Source organism: Panicum virgatum, chromosome 5K, assembly GCF_016808335.1.
Source record: "Panicum virgatum strain AP13 chromosome 5K, P.virgatum_v5, whole genome shotgun sequence".
NCBI lineage: Eukaryota > Viridiplantae > Streptophyta > Magnoliopsida > Poales > Poaceae > Panicum > Panicum virgatum.
Genome location: NC_053140.1, coordinates 35,597,641 through 35,617,590, shown reverse-complemented (window position 1 = coordinate 35,617,590; position 19,950 = coordinate 35,597,641). Strand labels below are relative to the sequence as shown.

Sequence of the window (19,950 nt, the reverse complement as noted above, 5' to 3'; positions counted from 1 at the left end):
TCAAATTTTTGAATCGGGAGCAGAAAACGGACACGCTGTGCCGACTGAGTTTCGAATTATTTGTCAGAACTGATGATACCAATACCAAGCAAGCACATGTATCTATTCACTCCGTGTCTTTAGCTTTGGTCCTTTTGGGCTGCAAAAGGCACTCGTCCACTACGCGACTTGCTGGTCTGCCTTTTCTCAGCACATCATTGACAGATCGCGGCAGCTCTTTTCTTTAGCATCGATCCAGAGGAAGATTAGATCCAGCCTTTTCCCAACACAACAAGACCAAAAAGAAGATCCACATGAACAACGCCATTAATGATTAACAGATAATTTGGCATCGTGTGCCAGCAGGCAGAGTCAGCAGCAAAGGTAGGAGGAGTATACTTGGTCCTTGTAGGTTGAGCCAAAATTGTGCAGCATCATGCACGCAAAACACAAACTGCATAGAGCTTCTCGTAGTAGATGCTTGAGATTTCCATTTGCAGGTAGGGCCATATATATCAGCATCAATGCACTCAAATTCTAATGGTGTATGATTTTTTAAAAAAAAGGCGGTCAAGGCGCGAATTATGAGCCCAAATACAGGCAATGTCTGTGTCATGAGAAGGACAGGCCTACCCCACTCTTGCAGACGTAGTTTTTGAATCAGAGAGCTGGAAGTGGACCAATTGGGAGAAGTAAGCTCGGGATTCAGGCAGCATGAGCCATGAAAGCTGGAACACAATCTGATCGACAGCGCAAGCACATGCTCCCCTGAATGATGAATTGCGCATTTTGTCGCCATCAGAAAAAAAAAACAGACCTGCTCAAATACAAAAATGGTAAGTTAGTTACTAGCTATCAAGTACAAGATTGGACAGAAAGATCATGAGGGAAAAAAAAGGGTATGCAGCATGTTAATCCATTGGCGAGGAGAAGCGGCCGAGTGTTTGCGTAGATTGTGAGATGATATATGATGAGCATGAGGACGAGGCACAATCCAGGGTTCAAGGATCGGCGTAGTTGCCTCGGTCGACATCGTGTTCTGGAGATTCTTCGGTGATAGGCCTTCGTTCCTGATCTTGACCGAAGCTGCGGTAGCAGGAGGCCGACAGGTACCTTACCTGCAAGCTTTGCCCCCAAGGGAAAAAAAATCGAGTTTTGGTAGGATCAAGAAAGCCATGGTGCCATCGTGTCTTCACCAAATACAGGATCAAGAAAGGGATGCACAACACAGCACAAGCTACATGGCACTGAAAAGGCCCAAAGGTCTGGAGGTCTCGAGCACCATAACTATCCCCCAATTATTCCTGCTCCTTATCGATAAGCCGCGACGGATAGTGATTAACCAGCTACTAAAGTTGCTCAAACACTAGATGATAACCTGAAGTCACATGAAGAATCGAGACCCTTATTCAGACATGTGGTGAAGTAGATAAAAAAATTACCTTTAGTTTGAACATCAACTGTACTTGTTATTGCTGCTGTCTGACAAGGCTGGGGAAAGAGACGTAAAGTCATGAACACGGGCTTATTCTCTAGCAACGGCCACGGTGGATTCAGTCTCAGCAGTCAAAGCACAACAGCTAAAGAACAGTGGAGTACACAATACATACAGGAGCCATCCTGTTAGGGGTTCAACTGCAGCAGAGGCGTCCCAGGAAGCGGCTGTTCAAGCTGAATCTGAATTCAGAGAGGGGCCTGGTCTTCAGACTTAGCGGTAGTTTACCCAGCTGAGGAGCTGTGCGACGCCTTTCCAGGATTCATACAAGTTCCAGTGCGAACGCGATATAACAGACAAAGAACGAAACGCCGCCAAACAGCAAGTTCAGATTGAGAGGGGGTGAACGGAACGCGCGGTCAGGCTAAGGTCATTGGAGAAGTGGCCGGTGAGCATGGCATTCTGCTCACGTTGCGGCTGTGGAAAAAACACAGCTAGTCGAAGATGAGGAAGCCAGACTGCTAGAGCATGTGCTCTCGTCTACCAACCTACCGGTTGAGTCCACTGTTGACTGGTGAGAGAGAGAAAGGAAAAGGATTACACACAAGACGATCAACCTGCCTCAACTGGTGGCAGCGTAAGATCAAAAGGAAGGTAACTGCCAAATATGATGAAATTTTGAAGGAGGCAGCTAGCTTTGTCTCGGCTTGAAATTCTAGTGGAGTTACACTTCCTAGCTACATATGGAAACATTTTGTTTCGGAGCTCGATGCGTGTGTGCAGCAGCCGCAGATGAGCTGAGCTCAGCTCAGCTTCTCCGGCGTGCGTGTTTGAAGGTGAGAAAAGGGCTCCTTCACAAACTTGTAAACGAGAATTCTTCACCAAGTAGCCAGGGAAAGCGACAGAGTAGCTGCCCTCACTTTCTCAGAGACGAGGATCTCTCACTGCCTCGTCGACACCTGAATCAGCTTATCCAGTTGCTGTGACACGAAACAAGGACACATGTTCAGGTGCACAAGTCGCCCAAACCATAATGCCGAGTCAGTTGCTTTCAGGAGGTAACAGTAATTCTCTGCCATCAAGGTAACATACCATGGCTTACCTCAGCTCAGATTCTTGGTAAGTGGTAACAGATCATGTGTCAATTACTAGTACGCCTAAACCACTCCTTCCATGCGCACGAGTCAGCAACATGAAAACAGAACTCAAGATGCGGATTTACTGCTGATGGCAATTTGTTCCGAGAGAGATGACACAACCTTTGTTCAAAACCGAGAGAGACGACACCATCATACGATCCACAGAACACACCCAACTGTTCCCGTGATATAGCATCAGTCATCTGGTCATGTGGCAGCAAGCCCAGCAGGAGTAGAGGGATACAGCTCACATGCGGACATGCCTGCTTGCATGGCAAGCTGCAGTGATGAATCAGCATGTGAGCCCTCCCAGTGACCATGTGAATGTAATTCTGAATCGATGCAACATCAGCAGAGATTTCGACAGCAAGTAGGCACCGGACATGCCCGAACCCGGTTTGAGACTAAGCAACAGCCACAGTCCAGCTCATGCCTGGGCCCCTCCAGCATCTGCCGTGGTGTACCATGGTCTCCAGCTAGTTCACAAGTAACTCTGAACACAAGAGATAGGATTGGATATCCCCGGGAGTACCGCATGAATGCAACTCCAGACCATGCACTGCACCAGGCTAATGTTGGTCGCCACCAAAGGACCCATAATTCTCTGCCACAGATGTGCTGGGAGAATCATGATGATGATCCAAGACTAATTCGCAGCCCTGGTAGCTGCCTGCCATTCTCATGTGGCAACCAACGCAAAGCTCTAGCATGGAGGAATCTGGGCTCCCTGGCATGAAAAAAGTTGACAAGATCACTTTTGTTTCCTCAAAATCTTTATAAGGGTAAGGCAGAAGCTTGATAGCAAAGCAGCTGGAGAAAATCGGCCCACATACAGTATGTTCCCATGGGGAAGAATCATTCAATCGACAGCTCAACAGAAAGAAATGTATGGAACCCACCTGACAGGAGAGGTGCCTCACAAAACAGTCCCTGTTAGGAACCAAAATATGACACATCAAGTCCCATTGCGCTACCTCGTGAATTGGAGTTCAACTTTTCCAAGACATCTAAACAAAGGAATCATATGTCAGGTTTCTGTGCCAAAGTTGAAGATAAATTCAACATTAAACCAACATTCACAAGGAATCAACTAAACAAGCCCTATTGTCGGTCATGGGACACTGGAGGCAGAGTATCAGAAGTATCACATGAGCAGAGGCATGAACTCAATCCTTATAAACTACAACCAGCAAAAAATCGTAGTGACTTGCTATATAACACAAACATAACTGTAAAATAGAGGTATGAAAAGGTAGAATAGCGCACACATACTTTCCTCTAACTGCCAGCACCGAACAAGAACTCCTGCAAAATCCTAGAGGCCTCTGAGATTTCAGGCTGAGTATGTACTGATGTTGCGGCAGAACTAATAGGTAAACTAGCTTTTTTTGGGTCTGAAAATGGAGGCATAGTAGCTTCATTTGATGAATTCTTCTCATCTAGCAGTGATTCCTGATCATTTTTCTTGGCAATTTTTTGCTTTTCTGCTTCATGTCCTCCAATGTACTGATGTTGAGTGGCATTAGCATTCCTAGGCTTCTCAATGGACAAAGCATCCAGGTGCGGGCTGCTCAAATTTGATCCACTTTTATCAAACGGAAGAAACTGCACGCCCTTTGGAATACGATTAGACACGTTTTGAGAATTGATAGAGAAGCCAGCCAGATTTTTCAGGACGGAACACTGTTGTTTGGTAGAAGCAGATGTCACAGGTTCGCCACTGTGAACTGTTGAGGTTTTCTGGCCGCTTGTATGCTCTCTGCAGTTGGTTTTCTCAAATGCCAGTGAAGCATCAGATGGCTTTGCATCTTGTGTAGGAGTACCTTCCGTAGTTCGCATCTGTGTATAATTAATAAATTATTTAACAGGCTGCCAAAAAAATACCAGGTATAAATAAGGAAAAGGTAGAAAAACATTAGGTCAATTACGTACCACATGAGAGAATTTGCATCTATCACCTCTGATGCACATGCCAGTGTTCTTATAGTTATGGCATTCATAGTTTGACAACTCATGATCATATGGACAATCATCTCCTTTCAAACAAGAACCACAAGCAAAATGCTTGCAGGGCTGTAAGAAAGAAAAGAAAAATGTATTAGAAAAACATGACATGCATCAAAACCAAGTAAGAGTAGTTAGATGCATTTTGACGTATCATGGGAGCACTCATAATTTTGTGCAAAACCTAAATAAGCATCAGTAGGGACATTTTGCTTTACCATCTTGCTCAAGTTCGAAATGGAGTCTTACTGAAATATAGAGCATGTGCAAATGTTGATGAAATGTGCTCATGTTTTTCTTTTCTTTTTTGAGTGTATTGGTATTTGGTATCCTATCTCTACTACTAAAAAGAGGCTAAGGGTGACAAAAAATTCAGTGGTCAATCTGCCCTTGATCTTTCGTCTTTCGTCATTTGGTTTTGGTCCCGTAAGCCCCAGCCCGCCCACCTCTCCCGCAGTCTCCGTTCAAAAAAAAAAACGGGATCTCATCCCTTCCGTCGCCTCCTCTTGTGCCGTCCTCCGCCCCCCGCCGCCTCGCGCGCGTCCGCCGCCTGCCGCCGCGTGCGGGCTCCTTCGCCCGTCGCCGCTCGCTCCTCCATCCGCCCCTGCCGCGCGCGTCATCCTCCGCCGCCGCCGCGCGCGTCGTTCAACAGCGCATCGCCGCGCGCGCCGTCCTCCTTCCTCCGCCAGCCCGCCCGCCCGCCGGCCGTCCTCCGAGCGTCGGACCTGCCGCCGCGTGCGGGCTCCTCCGCCCGTCGCCGCGCGCGCGTCGTCCTCCGCCGCCGCCTCAAGCTGGGGCTCATCATGGCGACAGCGGGCGCCTCCGCCCTCCGCCTCCCGCGTGACCAGCAGGGGCGGCTTCAGCTTGTTCTTAGAACCTGGGTGTGGGGGCAGTCGCTCCGCTTCTTGGACACCTCAATTCTTGCAGGCGCCTTCAGCAGACACCACCAGTGCAGCAGTACCCCACCACTTGCAGGCTCCTTACATCGGCGCTCCCATGGTTGTCCGCCTCATCCGAGAAGCAGCCCAGGTGGTGCTGCTCACCACGGCAGCCATGGGAGTGCTGGTGGGATGGCTACGGCAACATGTTGAAGTGGATGGCCGCCACATCCTTGTGATCTTGGTATAGGTGCGGCACTCCAGCTGGCTCATGTCTCTCTTGCCAATCGACTTAAGCTTGATCGCAAGAAAGAGAGACACCGAGTCATCAAGCAGAACAAGCTGCAAAGATGCACCCCTGCATCCTCGTCAACTGCAAGAGTAGTGAGACTCCAACAACAGGGTACGCAGCAGTTAATTGCTTGAACCCCACCTGCTTTTGAATTAACCAGCAATCACTCTAGCTAATCAATTTATTGCTATACTATATATGTTATATATGTTATGAATGCCGTAAATAGGCTTGTGCCTTATGGGAGTGAATTCTGAATGAGCTGCCTTATTGGGTTCCATTCGCATGCTGATGTACACTTAGATCTGTAATAATGGACAACCATGTATAGTGGTATTAGAAATTAAAATTGGCGGCATCTTACTTTTTTCAATCCCTTTCTCATTTTAAGTGATAATAAAGATTGCTCAAGCAGTTTAATTTTGAATAAATGTAAACCCCAATTTCAGATGAATATTGGATTTTCTTTAAATTTTGGATGTTTATTAATTGAGCAAGCAAGTAAATAGATGGTTTAATTAATTTGTCAATTGATTAAATTTTTATACATTTTATATTGTAGTGCTCTTTCAGATATATATACTGGAGTCATGTAGCTTCGAGTTGTTTTCCAGTACATTGAATTGTCAAACTTCGACATTGCTGGCAATGCTCTGAATACGTTCAAGGTAAATTTACAACAACAACAACATAGCCTTTTTTCCCAAGCAAGTTGGGGTAGGCTAGAGATGAAACCCGAAAGAAATAAATTCAAGGTTCAGGCACATTGATAGCTAGTCTCCAAGCGCTCCTATCCAAAGCTATCTCTTTAGAGATGTTCCAATCCTTAAGGTCTCTCTTAACCGACTCATCCCACGTCAGTTTAGGTCTACCTCTACCCCTCTTTACATTATCGACTAGCTCGAGGATCCCATTACGCACCGGCGCCTCAGGAGGCCTTCGTTGGACATGTCCAAACCATCTCAGCCGATGCTGAGTAAGTTTCTCCTCAATTGGTGCCACCCCGACCCTATCCCGAATAACTTCGTTCCGGACTCTATCCCTCCTTGTGTGCCCGCAAAACCACCGCAACATCCGCATCTCTGCTACACTCAGTTGCTGCACATGTCTTTTTGTAGGCCAACATTCAGCACCGTATAATATCGCCGGACGAATTGCTGTCCTATAGAATTTGCCTTTTAGCTTTTGTGGCACCCTCTTTTTGCTGCACATGTTCAAGGTAAATTTAAACTTCAAAATTTCTACTCCTATTTATTTGCATGCTTACTCTTGCATATTGCTGCATCAATCAGGAAGTTATGATTAAGTTGCACGTAGCAACTTTGCAACTGTGAGTGATTAAAACTTGGTTGGTTGGAATTTAGTAATTAGGAGGTTAAGCTTGTTAGTGGTTGAAAAAGTGTACATAAAGGAGGAACATGTGTTTCATTGACATCATGACCAGGGACTGATGAGTATCTATCTACAACTAACAGTTAACCTACTTATTTTTTTTGGAGGAAATTGATTCTGACTAGCAAGAATTTAGCGCAGCTGTTTCTGTTTGTATTCTTGTGGACGAATCAGCTAGGTTTTCCTCTCTTTTTTTTCCTGAATACCACCACATGTTGTTAGCCCTGACTTCCACGGATGCTTTTAAACTCATGCATAACGCTGTGTGCCTGTGTGTTTTTAGTTTGATGTTAGGTAGATGCTGCAATGCTTATTCCTTTTGCCAAGAAAAAAATGCTTGTGGAGGGTCAGAGGGAATGAGTTCCTGCTCACCACGATCTTGAAGCTGCTGGTCAAGAAAAAAAGGCCTTGGAAAGGTACACAAATAGGATGGTACTTACCTGATGATGGCATACAACAAATCTTTGAGCTCTGACAAATGGTTTCTATACCCCAGTTCTAACAGGTTTTAATGATTTCCATACAACAGTTCTGAACAAGTATCAGCAAGGAAATTTTGAGACACTTATGCTCAACTTTTGATCTTTCACAGCCTATGGTAACCTGAAGTAATCTACACTATCAGTGATATATGTCTACTTCTTTGTATATTCCGAACCTTATGTGTTTGTCGTTAATTTGTCAAGAACGTCTGTTCATATATAACTCTAACACATAGAAATGCATACTTCAGAAGTTACCCCATGCTATAGAAATCCATTGCGACGGCTTATCTACTTCGTCTTCCTTGTGCAGAAGTTTGAAAAGCGGAACTAAGCAATGACAGTGGGAGTCTCAGCAATAATAAGCTCGATCAATGGGTAAACTAGACAAAACATTCTGCATAGTTCTCGACCATGTTTGAAAAATAAACTCACAACTATATTTCATACAGTTGCTGCTCTGGATTATTTTCGTATAACTCAAACCTAGGGATAGTTAGGATGTTTGCTTTGTCTGGTAGTGAAGGATTGATGCATAGTTCGCATATTTCTTTCATTCTTCATCTAACCAATCTAAAAAGTACAATGTTCAAGCTGTCAGGAGCAGTAACTTGAGTTGGCAAGGTAGAAAGTTTATTGTTTGCATATTCCATTTCTAGACATATTTGTTAGCTAATAATTTGGTCTATTGGATTAGAACTAAAAATTTTGGGTGTCTTTCAGGTTAGGAAGGGATTTCGGAATGACAACAAGTCTTAGAAGCTTGCAAGTCACTTATAGAGATGGATGCGTGGTTCACCGGCTTGCTGGACGGCCTTAGGTGTTTCCGCTCGGCCTGCCAGGAACTGCATTACGTCAAGCTCTCAGGGTACAGACCTACTGTCTCGTTAATCCTGAGATGGAATGGTGTGCCTGGCTGCAGTGCCGCCACAAGTTGAGCGCGGTGTCCAAGGATGAGCTGCGGAGGAGGGAGGGAGGGAGGCTGCTCAGCGATGAGGTGTTCTATGCTAGGGGGAACTATAGCGAGGTGTCAAATGTCCTGTACTAAAAGTAATACATATGCTCATCATTCCCTGCTCTCAGTGTTTATTTCTCATGAGATAGTGAAAAATTTTGTTCTCAAGATTCACTTTGCTTTTGCTTTTGCTTGATCCCATTCATGATCCAAATGTTATTTATTTCTTATAATTTTCTGTGTTACATATTCGTGTGTGTGATATGTATGCATATAAGTTCATTGTTCACTTTGGTTTTGTTTTCATGATCTCCATCCATGATCAAAATGTTATTTATTTTCTGGTACTGTCGCTTCTTGTTACCTATTTGTGCGTCAGACATAGATGAACCTACACTTTTATTTTGTTGCAATTATTTTTGCATGTATTTACTGGCAGAATGTTGCAATTATCACGAACACTGCCCCCCAATGCCTATGTACGTCTTTGAGTATATTTTATTGTTCTTTATTCATGTTTTTTTTAGAGTTTTGTAGAATAGATATTTGTCATTGTGTGCATCTCAATAAATATTATGTTGCTAATATTAAATAAAATTGTGTTGTGTTTGGTGGTCACAACGTGCCAGTTCTCTAACCATTCTATTTTTTTCTTCCCGTAGCAACGCACGGGCATACACCTAGTTACTACATATAGGACTATAACTCAGCATGGACTGAGGGATGGCTTTGGAGAAAATAGGTCTATTTGAAGGATAAGCCCCTGTACAGAAACCCACTACACATAACAGTATAATTATTTTTTTTCTCGAACACACAGGAGAACTGCGTGTCTTTGTATTAAGAGGAAAAAGGGGTTGGTCCAATTACAATAGACAGCACATCACCTTGGACCAGAGTGAGGGCTGCAAACTCAGTAGACTGTTAATGCACAAGAAACACAACAATCAAATGATAAATTTGATATCATAGATACCTTAGATTTTGTTGATGGTGTAAAATCATGGGAGAACTTGCACTTACTTCCCTGCAAAAGAGAAAAGGGAAATCAGTTTATCTAATTATCAACAAAAAAAATCCACTCAGCATGAAATAGAAAATTATACACACATGAAACAACTTAGGTTAATATCTTCTTCATTTCATAAGGCTCGGCCATGATATCTAGCAATCTACAACTACATCACAATACAAAGGAACCAGCACCATACGTGAACTTTCAGCCCAAAGGATGGCAGAAAATGTAAAAAGAAAAGTAGCACAGATGAAAAACACAATGTGGTCCCAGTGAAATAAGTTAGGTGGCCAGATAAAACTTACCTGCTGGCACTTCCCATGGTCATAGAAGTGGCAAGGTTTTTTTGGCTTAGTAACATGTTGAAGTTTTGGTCTTTTTACTCCATCAGCTATCCGTTGTTTTGCTCGCTTCTTCCTTTTATTTTCCTGCACATCAGTTGACAATAACATTAGAAAGCAAATTTCACACTTCAGAAAACACAGTTCAGACAACAACAACGGAATTCAAATGGTGGCAAGACCATAACATACTGTCTTTTTAGCCTTCCTCTCTTCTGTCAAAGAGTGTTTTCTCTTCTTTCCAGGGTTGGTAGCCTGTAATAGATTTGAAGGGGAGATATTAAAAATCAGTATATCCAGACAAAACAATATCAGCAGAGAAGAATGTATTGTAATCATGGCACAAAGATAGCCATCTTTGGCATGGAGTTTTGTGCTTGTATTACAGAGTGTAAATGCTGTATGCCTGTATCATTGTAACTTGGGTGTGGAATTTAAAATCTAGACATGTATGATTTGTAAAAAAATAAGCTACTGAATTCAATATTGGGAAACATTGGCATCACATGAAACATTGAACCTCACTAGGTAAACAAACTGATACATTATTACACAGAAGAAGCAACAATAAGTAATGTTTGAAACTGATCTTTATATATAAAAAAGATGTATTCAATACCTCATTGCCAGGCAGCGGCGTCTCATTCCAATCCACAACTTCATCATAACTGACAGCTTGAGCCCTGGTAACAGATATTTGTTCATCACCCCTGACATTAGCATCCTTGTTCAGTGTAAGATGACCATTTCCTACAATTTCAGGTTTCGAGTGCAAATTTACAGACTGTATGCCATGGTCACAAGCCCCTGAGCCCTTGCTAACGGAATCGCCTCCCAAATTCTCATCTTCAGCATTATCATCATCGACAAGCTCAGAATCTCCAGATTCTTCTGAATCCAAATCCTGAAGCTCACCCTCAATCTCTCCTTCCTCGAAACCACCATCTATGTTCAGCTCACGATTTAAATTGCTCACAGGTTCTACATCTTCAATCCTACCTCCTGATTGTTTCAAATCCTCAGATGCTTTGCTATTCTGCAGCTCACCTCCGGAAACCACACAAGTCTCCACTGGTATCACGCCAGCACCAACATCATCAATCAGCCCAGTGAAGTTGGTCAACATTGCGTCAAGAAGCAGCTGCCCATCGTCATTACCCAATGCTCCCTCTAATGATTCGTTAACCTCAGTAGTCTCCAAGCAAGCCTTCACCAACTGCAGAGCATCATCCTCCACCACCACCGTTCCAGCTCCAATCCCTAACTTCTCAACCACGGCACTGGTGTTACCAGTACCACAGGTGCTTTCTACAGCAACTACCTCGTCCAAATCATCATGCGAGCGTTGTGGAGCCTCGGCTTCACAAGGGTTGCCGGTAGGGTTCGCCGCGGCCAGTTGCTCCCTCGCTGGTGAGACGGTCTCTTTCTCCAAATCCTTGAGCTGATCAAAATCGGCGCCTTCCGGCACCTGTGCGGAATCACCGGAGTGCTCGCCAGTAGGCTTCGCGACGGCGGGCCCACCCTCGGTCGGTGCGGTGCCCACTCGGGACGAAGGCTGGAGGTGGAGGCAGTGGGAGAAGAGGCGGGAGAGCGTGCGGTAGGAGGCGCTGTCGAGGTGCGACCGCCGGCGAGTCAGGACAGCAGCGGCTGCGAGGGGTGCAGGAGGAGGCGCCACGGGAGATGCAGCGAGGGCGTCCTCCATGGCAGGGGCAGGCTCAGGATTTGGGAGGTGGGTATTGAAATTTTCAATTTCAAATGGTGTAAAAAAAATTTTGACAGCCCAAAGTTCGGACCTACAAATTACAAGTATTCAAGTTTCAGAAAAAAAAATCCTCCCTGCATTGCTGCTAAGTTTTCACAAATTCATAAGTAATCACAAATTGCAATGACACATTTTCACGAAATATGGATAAATTCGTCAATCCTCACCTTGGTCCACTTCACTGGCTTGGTTTGAGGACGATACCCTCTGCCTGGTCGCCGGTCGGTGCCTCGGCGGTCGCTGCGGTCATACGGCCGTCGCGTTGCCGCCTCTGGCTGGCTTCCTGCTCTGTGTGTGAGCGACGGCGCGTGCACGGGGGCCCTGCGCAACTCAGCGGCACACCCCTGCGCGGCGTGGGCGCGCGGAAGACGGCCGGAGCCTGGCCCCTGTGCGAGCGCGGCAGGCGGCCGGAGCCTGGTCTCTGCGCGAGCGCGGCCTGGGCGCGGCGCGCGCGGGCCCCGGGGGCGACGAGCGCCGGGGGCGAGACGGCGACCGGCGGCCGGCGGGGCGACGGTAGCGGGCAGCCGGCAGGACGGGAGGCTAGGGCGAAACGAAACGGGCCGACTGGCCGACGGCGCGTCGGCGCGGCCGCGCGGGGGGCAATCGGGAGAGACGAGTCGGTGGAGGGGGGCGGCGCCGGTCTGGATGACTTGAGTTTGGGCCGTGTGGGCTGGCGGTGGGGAGATTGGAAGGTGGGCTGCTAATGTTTTTTTTTCCTCGAAGGAGAGATGAGATGTTTTTTATGAAAAAGTTCATTTTTTTGACCATCCAATTCTAGCCGCAGTTTGATTTTGGCCATTGAACTTCAAAACCGAATATCTTTGGCCATCCAACTATTAAAACCGTTTCAAATTTGACCATCGGGCTGTGTTTGGTTGGTGGTTTCGATTTTTTATTTACAATTAAGTCCTTAGATCTTAAAATGATTATTACTTTTTGCTTGTACCTCCGATTTAGGACATTCTTGCGGTCAAGCATTCGTAACGGTGAGTTTTATATTTTAAAATATTCTTCATACTATTTTATCACTATTTATTCTATTATTCTTATATTGTTGTGTAAACATAACAATATAAAAAAGTAAAATAAACCGTTACAAAATAATATAAAAAATATTTTAAAAGACAAAGCTCATCTTACAAATGCATGACCACAAAAATCACTTAAATTGGAGATACAAGAAAAAATAGTAATCATTTAAGAGCCAAGGACTATTTTATTTACAGTTTAGTCCTTGGATCTTAAAATGATTACTATTTTTTTCTCATATCTCCAATTTAAGTGATTCTTGTAGTCATGTGTTTGTAACAATGAGCTTTATTTTTTAAAATGTTGTTCATATTATTTTGTAATTGTTTGTTTACTTTTCTTATATTATTGTTTTTACACAATAATATAATAATAATATAACAAATCATGATAAAATAGTATGAAGAACATTTTAAAAGATAAAGCTCACCGTTATGAATGCGTGACCGCAAGAATGACCTAAATCGGAGGTACGAGCAAAAAGTAATAATCATTTTAAGATCTATGGACTTAATTGTAAATAAAAAAATTAAAACCACCCAACAAAACAGTTCGATGGTCAAATTTGAACGGTTTTGATAGTTGGATGGCCAAAGATATATGGTTTTGGAGTTCGATGGCCAAAATCAAACCGAGGCCAGAATTGAATGGTCAAAAATGGACTTTTATCACTTGTATATCTTGAGAAAGATTTTTTTCACCTTCTAGTGTTCGAGATTCGTACAATCATCTACCTTCGTTGGATCAACACACTCAACCCTAACTTTCACCCTCTCTCTCACTCGTGATCCCTCCCGTGCCCACCGCCGCCACCCCATGCGGGCAAGCGCCGTCGCCGCGCTTGCACCGGCCTTCCCTGACCCACCGCCGCCATTGCCGCTCGGCGCGCACCGTCCCCGTGGCCCTGTGTGGCCGCCGCTCCGCGCGCCCGCCCTGGCCCCCGCGCCGCCGCCGGCCGCCGTGGTCTGCCGGTGCCGCGTGACCGCTGCTCCGCCGCGCCTGCCTGCCCGCGCGGGAGAACCCGTGCCGGCGCTGAAGAGGAAGGGCCGCTCGCTCAAAAAAATGTTGAAATGTTGAAGTAGATTTGATAAATGTTGAATCTGTTATGTCAAAATATTGAAATAGTTTGTAAAAGATGTTGAATTCATTATGTCGAAATATTTTTCAAAAAAAATATTGAATCTAATTTGGGCCTAATGGACTTTATAGATACATAAGTTATCCATCTTCCAGAAGTTATATAGGAATCCCTGTCTTTTAGTGTGTGACATCTTATTCATTTATTTATTATTTATTTCTTATCTACTATATCTTTCAAGATGGGTAGTTTGCTCATCTGTTTTACTTTTGGTTATGAGTGGTTTAATGATAATAAACAATACTGACAAAACTGTTTATTGTTCCCATTTTTGTGTTGTTTTCGTTTATTAATCTTTTACATAGGATATACGACATATAAATAAAAAAATTGTCAAAAATTTATAGATGTTTAGCTGAATACCTTTGAATTTAATTGAGCCCAGCTAAGGAACTAGGTGGGACGCAACTAGGGTTTAGGGTCTGTGCGGAGGCTCCACAAAGAGGGGGGGAGGGGGAGGCCATGGAACTTCATGGAAGGGAGCGCGGAGGTGATGACAAGTAGGAGAGCTTTTTTAGGGGTGACAACTAGGAGAGCTTTTTTTCTTTGAGGGATGACAACTAGGAGAGCTGGGAGTACGGGTGCGATCACCAATGTTAGGAGTTGCTCGAGCTATTGGCAGTCAAATCATCGCACAAGGCCCAATAACTACTTTTTATTCCAGAAAAAAATATTCCCGAATAAATTTTTTGTATTGCTAGAACAATTAAAAATTTGTTCTGGAACAAGACTATGGGCCAGTTTGTAGTAGGTGACAGGTCTGCTGGGGTCACCTGCGTGACCCCCAGCAGCGCCGGGTGCGGTTTCTCCATTAACTCATTGGGTCAAAGTAGGCGGCAATTCAGCCTACTGGGCCTCGCGAGGCCTGTCTGTTGCTTTTCAAATTTCTATGAAATCGTGATCTCCCTTTTTAAATTAAAAAAAAGTTAACCAGCTTTTGTTAAAATATAAATCCAGCTATTGGATCGACATGTTGACTCCATCAAAGTATATCAAACATTCAAACTTAACTATACAAGGTTGGCTGCGTGAGCGCTGTACTTGGTGCTGCCCGTGGCGTGATAGAACTCCAACCATGAATTGCCAACAAATATAATGAGCGAAATCTATGTGCTTCAAGATGTTTTTTTTTATATGTATGAGAACTGCACATCTTTAAAAATATTAAATAGAAGAAATAAGGTTTGATTACATGGGAACCCAAGTGTTCTCAAGAACTGCACATCTATATATTTCGTGCATTTCTAGTCCAGTGCTCTACTACTGCTGCTAGAAAGTTGAAACTGCACTTGCACCACCAGATATGGGCAGTCATCAACCCAACCCTATACCAACATTTTACCGAGTGGCACACATAAGCGAGAGAAATAGAGAAAGAGGTCACAAGGCACCATCCACATTACCAAACAAACATTAGCTTTTTTTCGCGGAAAAAAAACCATTAGCTTTTGGACCCTCAACCCTTTTTACAGTTCAGCTTTCGACAATCTAAAATGTACCATCTGTTTTCCTGAATCCCTTTTGAACCGTCACCTTTCACAATTCATCTTTCGACAATCTAAATTATAAAAGTTATTTTTTTTCAATCCCGACTCAAACAAACTGGCCCAAAGTGCTGTTGACCTCAGTGATCAAGAGGCCGGAAGGCCGACGGAGCAGGCCCTTCTTTCAAAAATAAAAGAATATTTTTACTTCTAATTATACTTTTTTTTGAGGGGAAACATAGGGGGGGGGGACGATAAGTCCCCATCTGAATAAACTTCCATAGATGCCGGTGATGGAACTAACAGTGAAACTTCCACCTAATTATACTTGTTTGTTGGATGAAGTACAATTCTAATTATACTAACTACTGTTTAACAGATCATTGGACAATGAAACTAAAAGTCTAAAACGATCCATGTAGCCCCTTCGTAAACATGCAAGAAAAATACAAATAGCAGCTCTCACTTCCCCTTCTGTTCTGAGGGGTGCCCGTTTTCTCCCGGGGAGGCTATTTATCGCGCGAGCGGCTGGGAGGCGACGCGTCGCAGAGGCGCTGTTCATCTTCAACCTCACGACACGGGGGGAAAGGGGGAGGCAGAGCAGCGGCGGCGAGCTAGGGGAGGGAGAGGGGTGGCCGGGAGGGGTGGTGGGTGGGCGGAGCGGCCGGCGGCGAGGTCGCCGCCGGCCGGGGTGGCGGTGGAGGCGGCGGATCTTTAGGGTTCGGGGTTGCCGGGGTTTGGGGGAGCTCCGTGATCACCGGACCTAGAGGAAGGGGCCGGGGGTGGCGGCGGCCCGGCGGCGGAGGTGGTTCGGCCGGCGGAGGGCGCGGTGGCGCGGGAGCGCCGCCGGCCGGGCGGGGCCGGACCTCCGGTGGGCGGTGCCGGCGGCGGGGGCGAAGAGAAGATGACGCGGCGGTGGCTAGACGGCGCGGCGGCGGGCTCGGTTAGCGTGGCGGCGATGGAGGGCGGCGGCGGAGGCGGCGGAGGCCGCCGGAGCCGGGGGCGGCGGCGGCGGCGGGGGCGCAAGTCGCTTCTGCGATTGGATGAGTTCCAATCGCAGAAAGCGATAAATAGACGCCCCCGTTTTCTCCTGGCGTACACACCATCTGACAAAAGATAGAACAGATTCAGTTACCTATAGAGTAGTTCTTTCCTTGGCGCCATTGAACAGGCAGCAGAACAACAACATGATATTGTACTTCATCCAACAAACAAGTTCTGAGAAAAAAAAAGAAACTATCACCAAACTTTTTTCAAACTACCGCCTTGCAGAGCCAGAGAGCTGGCACTATGTTCGAGCTTAGATGTTCTCAGAACTTACGCTATGGACAGTAAATTGAGTGGCCCACAGTAGATGTGCCACTTGAATTGGGCTAGTTGGCTGATATACATACGACATTTAAGGTGGCAGAATCCTAATATGAACAATCCACTATTCCGCTCCAGATCAAGCTATTCTTGCACCTCTAGTGCTCCACAAACTGCATTTGCTCCACCAGATATGGGCAGTCATCAACCCAACCACAAGGCCGTCCCATGAACTCCTCGAACCTTGCTGCAGCCTTGTCTTCTTGGTCCATTTCAGCACCAGGTATGGCGTCCAGGTCGTCCCACACATCATCCCAAATGTTGTCCATCTCCTGATTATTCCACTCGGCCATGGGCTCATGTTTTGGAACTGCACCACCCTCACTGCTAGCAGCAGAAGCATTACCATCTGTAGCCAATGCAGGTTCCTTACCATTCTTCAGTGGCGTATCAACATGCTGCTCTTCATTTTCCGTCAGCCGCTGCCTTTTCACAGTGCTACACAACTCTTTGTTCACAGCATATTTGAGCAGGAACTGCTGCACGAAAGCTGGGTTGCTGAGCACCTTTGCGAAGAAGGCGACGACGTGCTGCTGATTCCTCTCGTTCTTCAGGATCCTATCCTCCAAGGCAATGAGTTGAGATTTACAGCTGATGTACTGCTGCTTCAGCGTGAGGACTTCGGCTCTGAGGGCAGCACGATCTCTCTTCAACCTCTCAACCTCGCTGGAATCCTTGGGCTGTCCGAAACAAATGCTTGCTCCATTAGCTGGCTGTGCTTCCATCTGAGGCTTGGGAGCGCGCCGTCTCTTGATGTTTCTCAGCAAATGCTTCTGGCCTGATAAGAAAGATTCGTGTGCAAACTCCCAACGATCTGGATTCACCTTCCTGAATCCCTGCACAACAGGAACAGAGTGATTAGCATTTGGACAAATGGTTTACACAATCAACCTATCGCTACCCCACATCAGCATTGGAACAACGCGGCCAGAAGCCCAGAAGGCCAAAGTTTTACGAGTAGAGATCAGAATATGATGTTTTTCAAGTTTTTCTCAAACATTTCTGCTATGAGTCACTACGTTCAAAAAGAAAATTCTGCTATGAGTCTAAACACTGATTATGTATTTTGCAATACCAACTGTGGTACAAAGAATAAGAAAAAAGGAGTGAATGGTATTGCTATTTAGCACACAAATAAACCAAACACACTGCAACTTGTAATTAGTTGCCATAAAAAACAATAAAGTGAGTCATGTAGGCCATGGAACAAAGGTCAGACACATACTAGAAAATTGCGGACCTCCACATCATCAAAAAAGACAAACCAAAGTACAAATTTCAGTTAGATCATGTTCCATCATCTTTTGCTTTTAAACTGTTAAAAGTCAGACAGATCATGAGGTTCACTCCTGATGAGCGGTGGAATAGAATTTGGTTGCGACATACCAACTGCTTCGACACTTGTCGTGCCAGGAGAAAGCATGCCATCCTCATTACTTTGGTAAATACTATATAACATGAGTATCTTAGATCGTACCGAGAGAAACTAGACATAAGTGAAACACAGACATAGTGGAGCAGATGAAACCTAAGAACATTTGACTCATCACAAAAGATTAAATCCCTCATCAAGGTTCTAGATGAACATAACTGAGTGGCATGATTAAACTAACATTTAGGTAGTATACACAAATGAAGACACATCACTGTTGAATTTTGGCTATATATATATTGCTGATGATTTCATTTTTCACGAGGACACAAATCATGCTACACCCAACAGCCCAATTTAAGGAAAATGGATCAATATAGGAGTGTGGGTGGTTCAGAACCACTCAATTACCAGTGTCCAGTGTTCCGGCACGAATTTGCTGACATGATCCAGCCGAAAAATTCAGGCAGCTCATACATACTATGCATTTGTTTGATAAGATTTTCATCTATTGCCTTCTCCAACACAGATAACTATGGCCAGCATTGACCAGACAACATTACAACAACTGGTAACGGGGTAAAAAACTGAGGCCGATGAATCACTAGAAACGGTTCTCGCAGGAAGACAAAGCATACGGGATAATAAACCCTTGGCCGCAAGAGCACCGCCCCCAGCACGACGCATCCACTACTAATTAAATCATACACCAAGCAATTTGAACGAACGGGGCTCCTAAGCTGGAAGAGCATGTAAGCCTGCGTGCGGGTGGGAAGGGGGAGATACGTACGTAGATGTTGAGCTGCCTGATGAAGGAGGCGAAGTTGGCGTGCTTGAAGAAGCGGGGGAGGATGCCGACGGCGAGCGCCTGCGGGTCCCACACCACGAAGCTGTTCCCCGCGCCGCCGGGTGCCCACGACACCACCGCGTCCGTGGCCGCGTCCGCCACCATCTCGTACGTCTTCGACACGAACGGCGCGGGCATCGGCGGGCCCTCCACCGGCCGCGGCAGCACCACCGCCGGCCCCGACTCCGGTTCCGCCGCCCACGGCTCCGGCTTCGGCTCCCGCTTCACCGCCGCGGGGGCCCGCGCCGCCATTGCTTCGCCTCCGAGCCCGAGCCGGAGCCCGAGCGTGCCGCCGCTGGCGCGCGTCGTCCCGGGCTTGGAGCCGCCGCTACCGCTTGGCCTGGGGGCGAGCGGGGACGAGGAGGAAGAGGAGGCGGCCCTCTGGCTGCGCAGAGGGCGGTGCGGTGTGAGGTGTTGGGGTTTCGGCATTTTAAACAAGCGGAAGCGACCAGCAGCTAAGGGCTTATTTGTAATTGTGCAGCGAATGAAAATAGAGAAGTTTGAAAAAGAATTGGACCACACATAAAAAGGAACTTCCGGTGAAGCATTTTGAATGCCTCTCCAAAATTGATGTAGAACGGCTTGTTTATAGAATGGAAAAACATCTCACTCTAGCATTTCTAAATCAAGCAATGATTTCGTATTTCGTTGATCGGAATCCTAATAAAAGTCGAACAAATCAATTCAAATTCTAATCGAAATCGAACAAATTAATCAAAATTCTAATCAGAACTCGTACAAATCAATCGGAATCCAAATCAAAATCCGGACAATCAATGCCTCGTGCGGTCACAGCACAGCCTGTCACATAGTGAAAAGATACAAAGTTAGTAGTCTCGTGCATGTCCAGGTAAAATTTATATTACCCATAGCAACGTACGGGCACCATGCTTGTTGTAATACAAGGTGGGGTATTTCTTCCATGAGCATGCTGTTTTTCATTTTAATATAAACCTTCATTCCTACACATGTTTTGCGTTTACAACTGTATTTCTACAAAGCTTAAGCTTCCCCTTTTTTCCATATATTTTTGCGTTT

The 19,950-nt window shown here is 45.6% G+C and overlaps 2 protein-coding genes and 1 long non-coding RNA gene across 9 annotated transcripts; 1 reads left to right on the top strand and 2 right to left on the bottom strand.

Annotated features, from left to right (window-relative positions):
* Window positions 1–1,817: 1,817 nt before the first annotated feature.
* Window positions 1,818–12,277, bottom strand: LOC120707165 (zinc finger CCCH domain-containing protein 7-like). 4 transcript variants are annotated; one of them, XR_005688846.1, is made up of 10 exons: window positions 11,842–12,275; window positions 10,532–11,705; window positions 10,105–10,167; window positions 9,877–9,999; window positions 9,533–9,583; window positions 4,486–4,626; window positions 3,826–4,392; window positions 3,453–3,560; window positions 2,517–3,280; window positions 1,818–2,394 (listed from the first exon to the last, which is right to left on the bottom strand). XR_005688846.1 is itself a non-coding variant. In XM_039991984.1 (8 exons), the coding sequence occupies exons 2-7, from the start codon at window positions 11,612–11,614 to the stop codon at window positions 3,832–3,834; spliced, it is 2,022 nt and encodes a 673-aa protein (XP_039847918.1). In that variant the 5' UTR covers window positions 11,615–11,705; window positions 11,842–12,277; the 3' UTR covers window positions 3,581–3,733; window positions 3,826–3,831. The 4 variants fall into 4 exon arrangements, 1 of the variants encoding a protein (XP_039847918.1); XR_005688845.1 differs by having other exon boundaries at window positions 1,920–3,280; window positions 10,532–11,756; XR_005688844.1 differs by having other exon boundaries at window positions 1,920–3,280.
* On the top strand, window positions 5,303–8,745 carry LOC120707166. Of its 4 annotated transcripts, XR_005688850.1 has the most exons (6): window positions 5,304–5,838; window positions 6,290–6,395; window positions 6,947–7,535; window positions 7,616–7,717; window positions 7,915–7,979; window positions 8,325–8,745. It is a non-coding gene; the product is annotated as an uncharacterized LOC120707166 (long non-coding RNA). The 4 variants fall into 4 exon arrangements; XR_005688849.1 differs by having other exon boundaries at window positions 7,616–7,979; XR_005688848.1 differs by having other exon boundaries at window positions 5,303–5,838; window positions 6,301–6,395; window positions 6,947–7,979.
* Window positions 12,278–16,456: 4,179 nt separating the features above from the next.
* Window positions 16,457–19,782, bottom strand: LOC120709882 (heat stress transcription factor A-6a-like). The gene is made up of 3 exons (XM_039995517.1): window positions 19,779–19,782; window positions 18,856–19,367; window positions 16,457–17,529 (listed from the first exon to the last, which is right to left on the bottom strand). Exons 1-3 carry the CDS (start codon window positions 19,780–19,782, stop codon window positions 16,792–16,794), a joined length of 1,254 nt encoding a protein of 417 aa, XP_039851451.1. The 3' UTR covers window positions 16,457–16,791.
* Window positions 19,783–19,950: the final 168 nt, after the last annotated feature.

Excerpts from the sequence above, each read along its gene's own strand:
- LOC120707165 (XM_039991984.1), bottom strand. The coding sequence starts at position 11,614 with ATGGAGGACGCCCTCGCTGCATCTCCCGTGGCGCCTCCTCCTGCACCC. Across the intron at positions 9,584-9,876 it reads ACCATGGGAAGTGCCAGCAG|GGAAGTAAGTGCAAGTTCTC; the intron begins GTAAGTTTTATC and ends TCTCTTTTGCAG. Across the intron at positions 4,393-4,485 it reads GATGCAAATTCTCTCATGTG|ATGCGAACTACGGAAGGTAC; the intron begins GTACGTAATTGA and ends AATTATACACAG.
- LOC120709882 (XM_039995517.1), bottom strand. Across the intron at positions 17,530-18,855 it reads TCAGGCAGCTCAACATCTAC|GGATTCAGGAAGGTGAATCC; the intron begins GTACGTATCTCC and ends CCTGTTGTGCAG.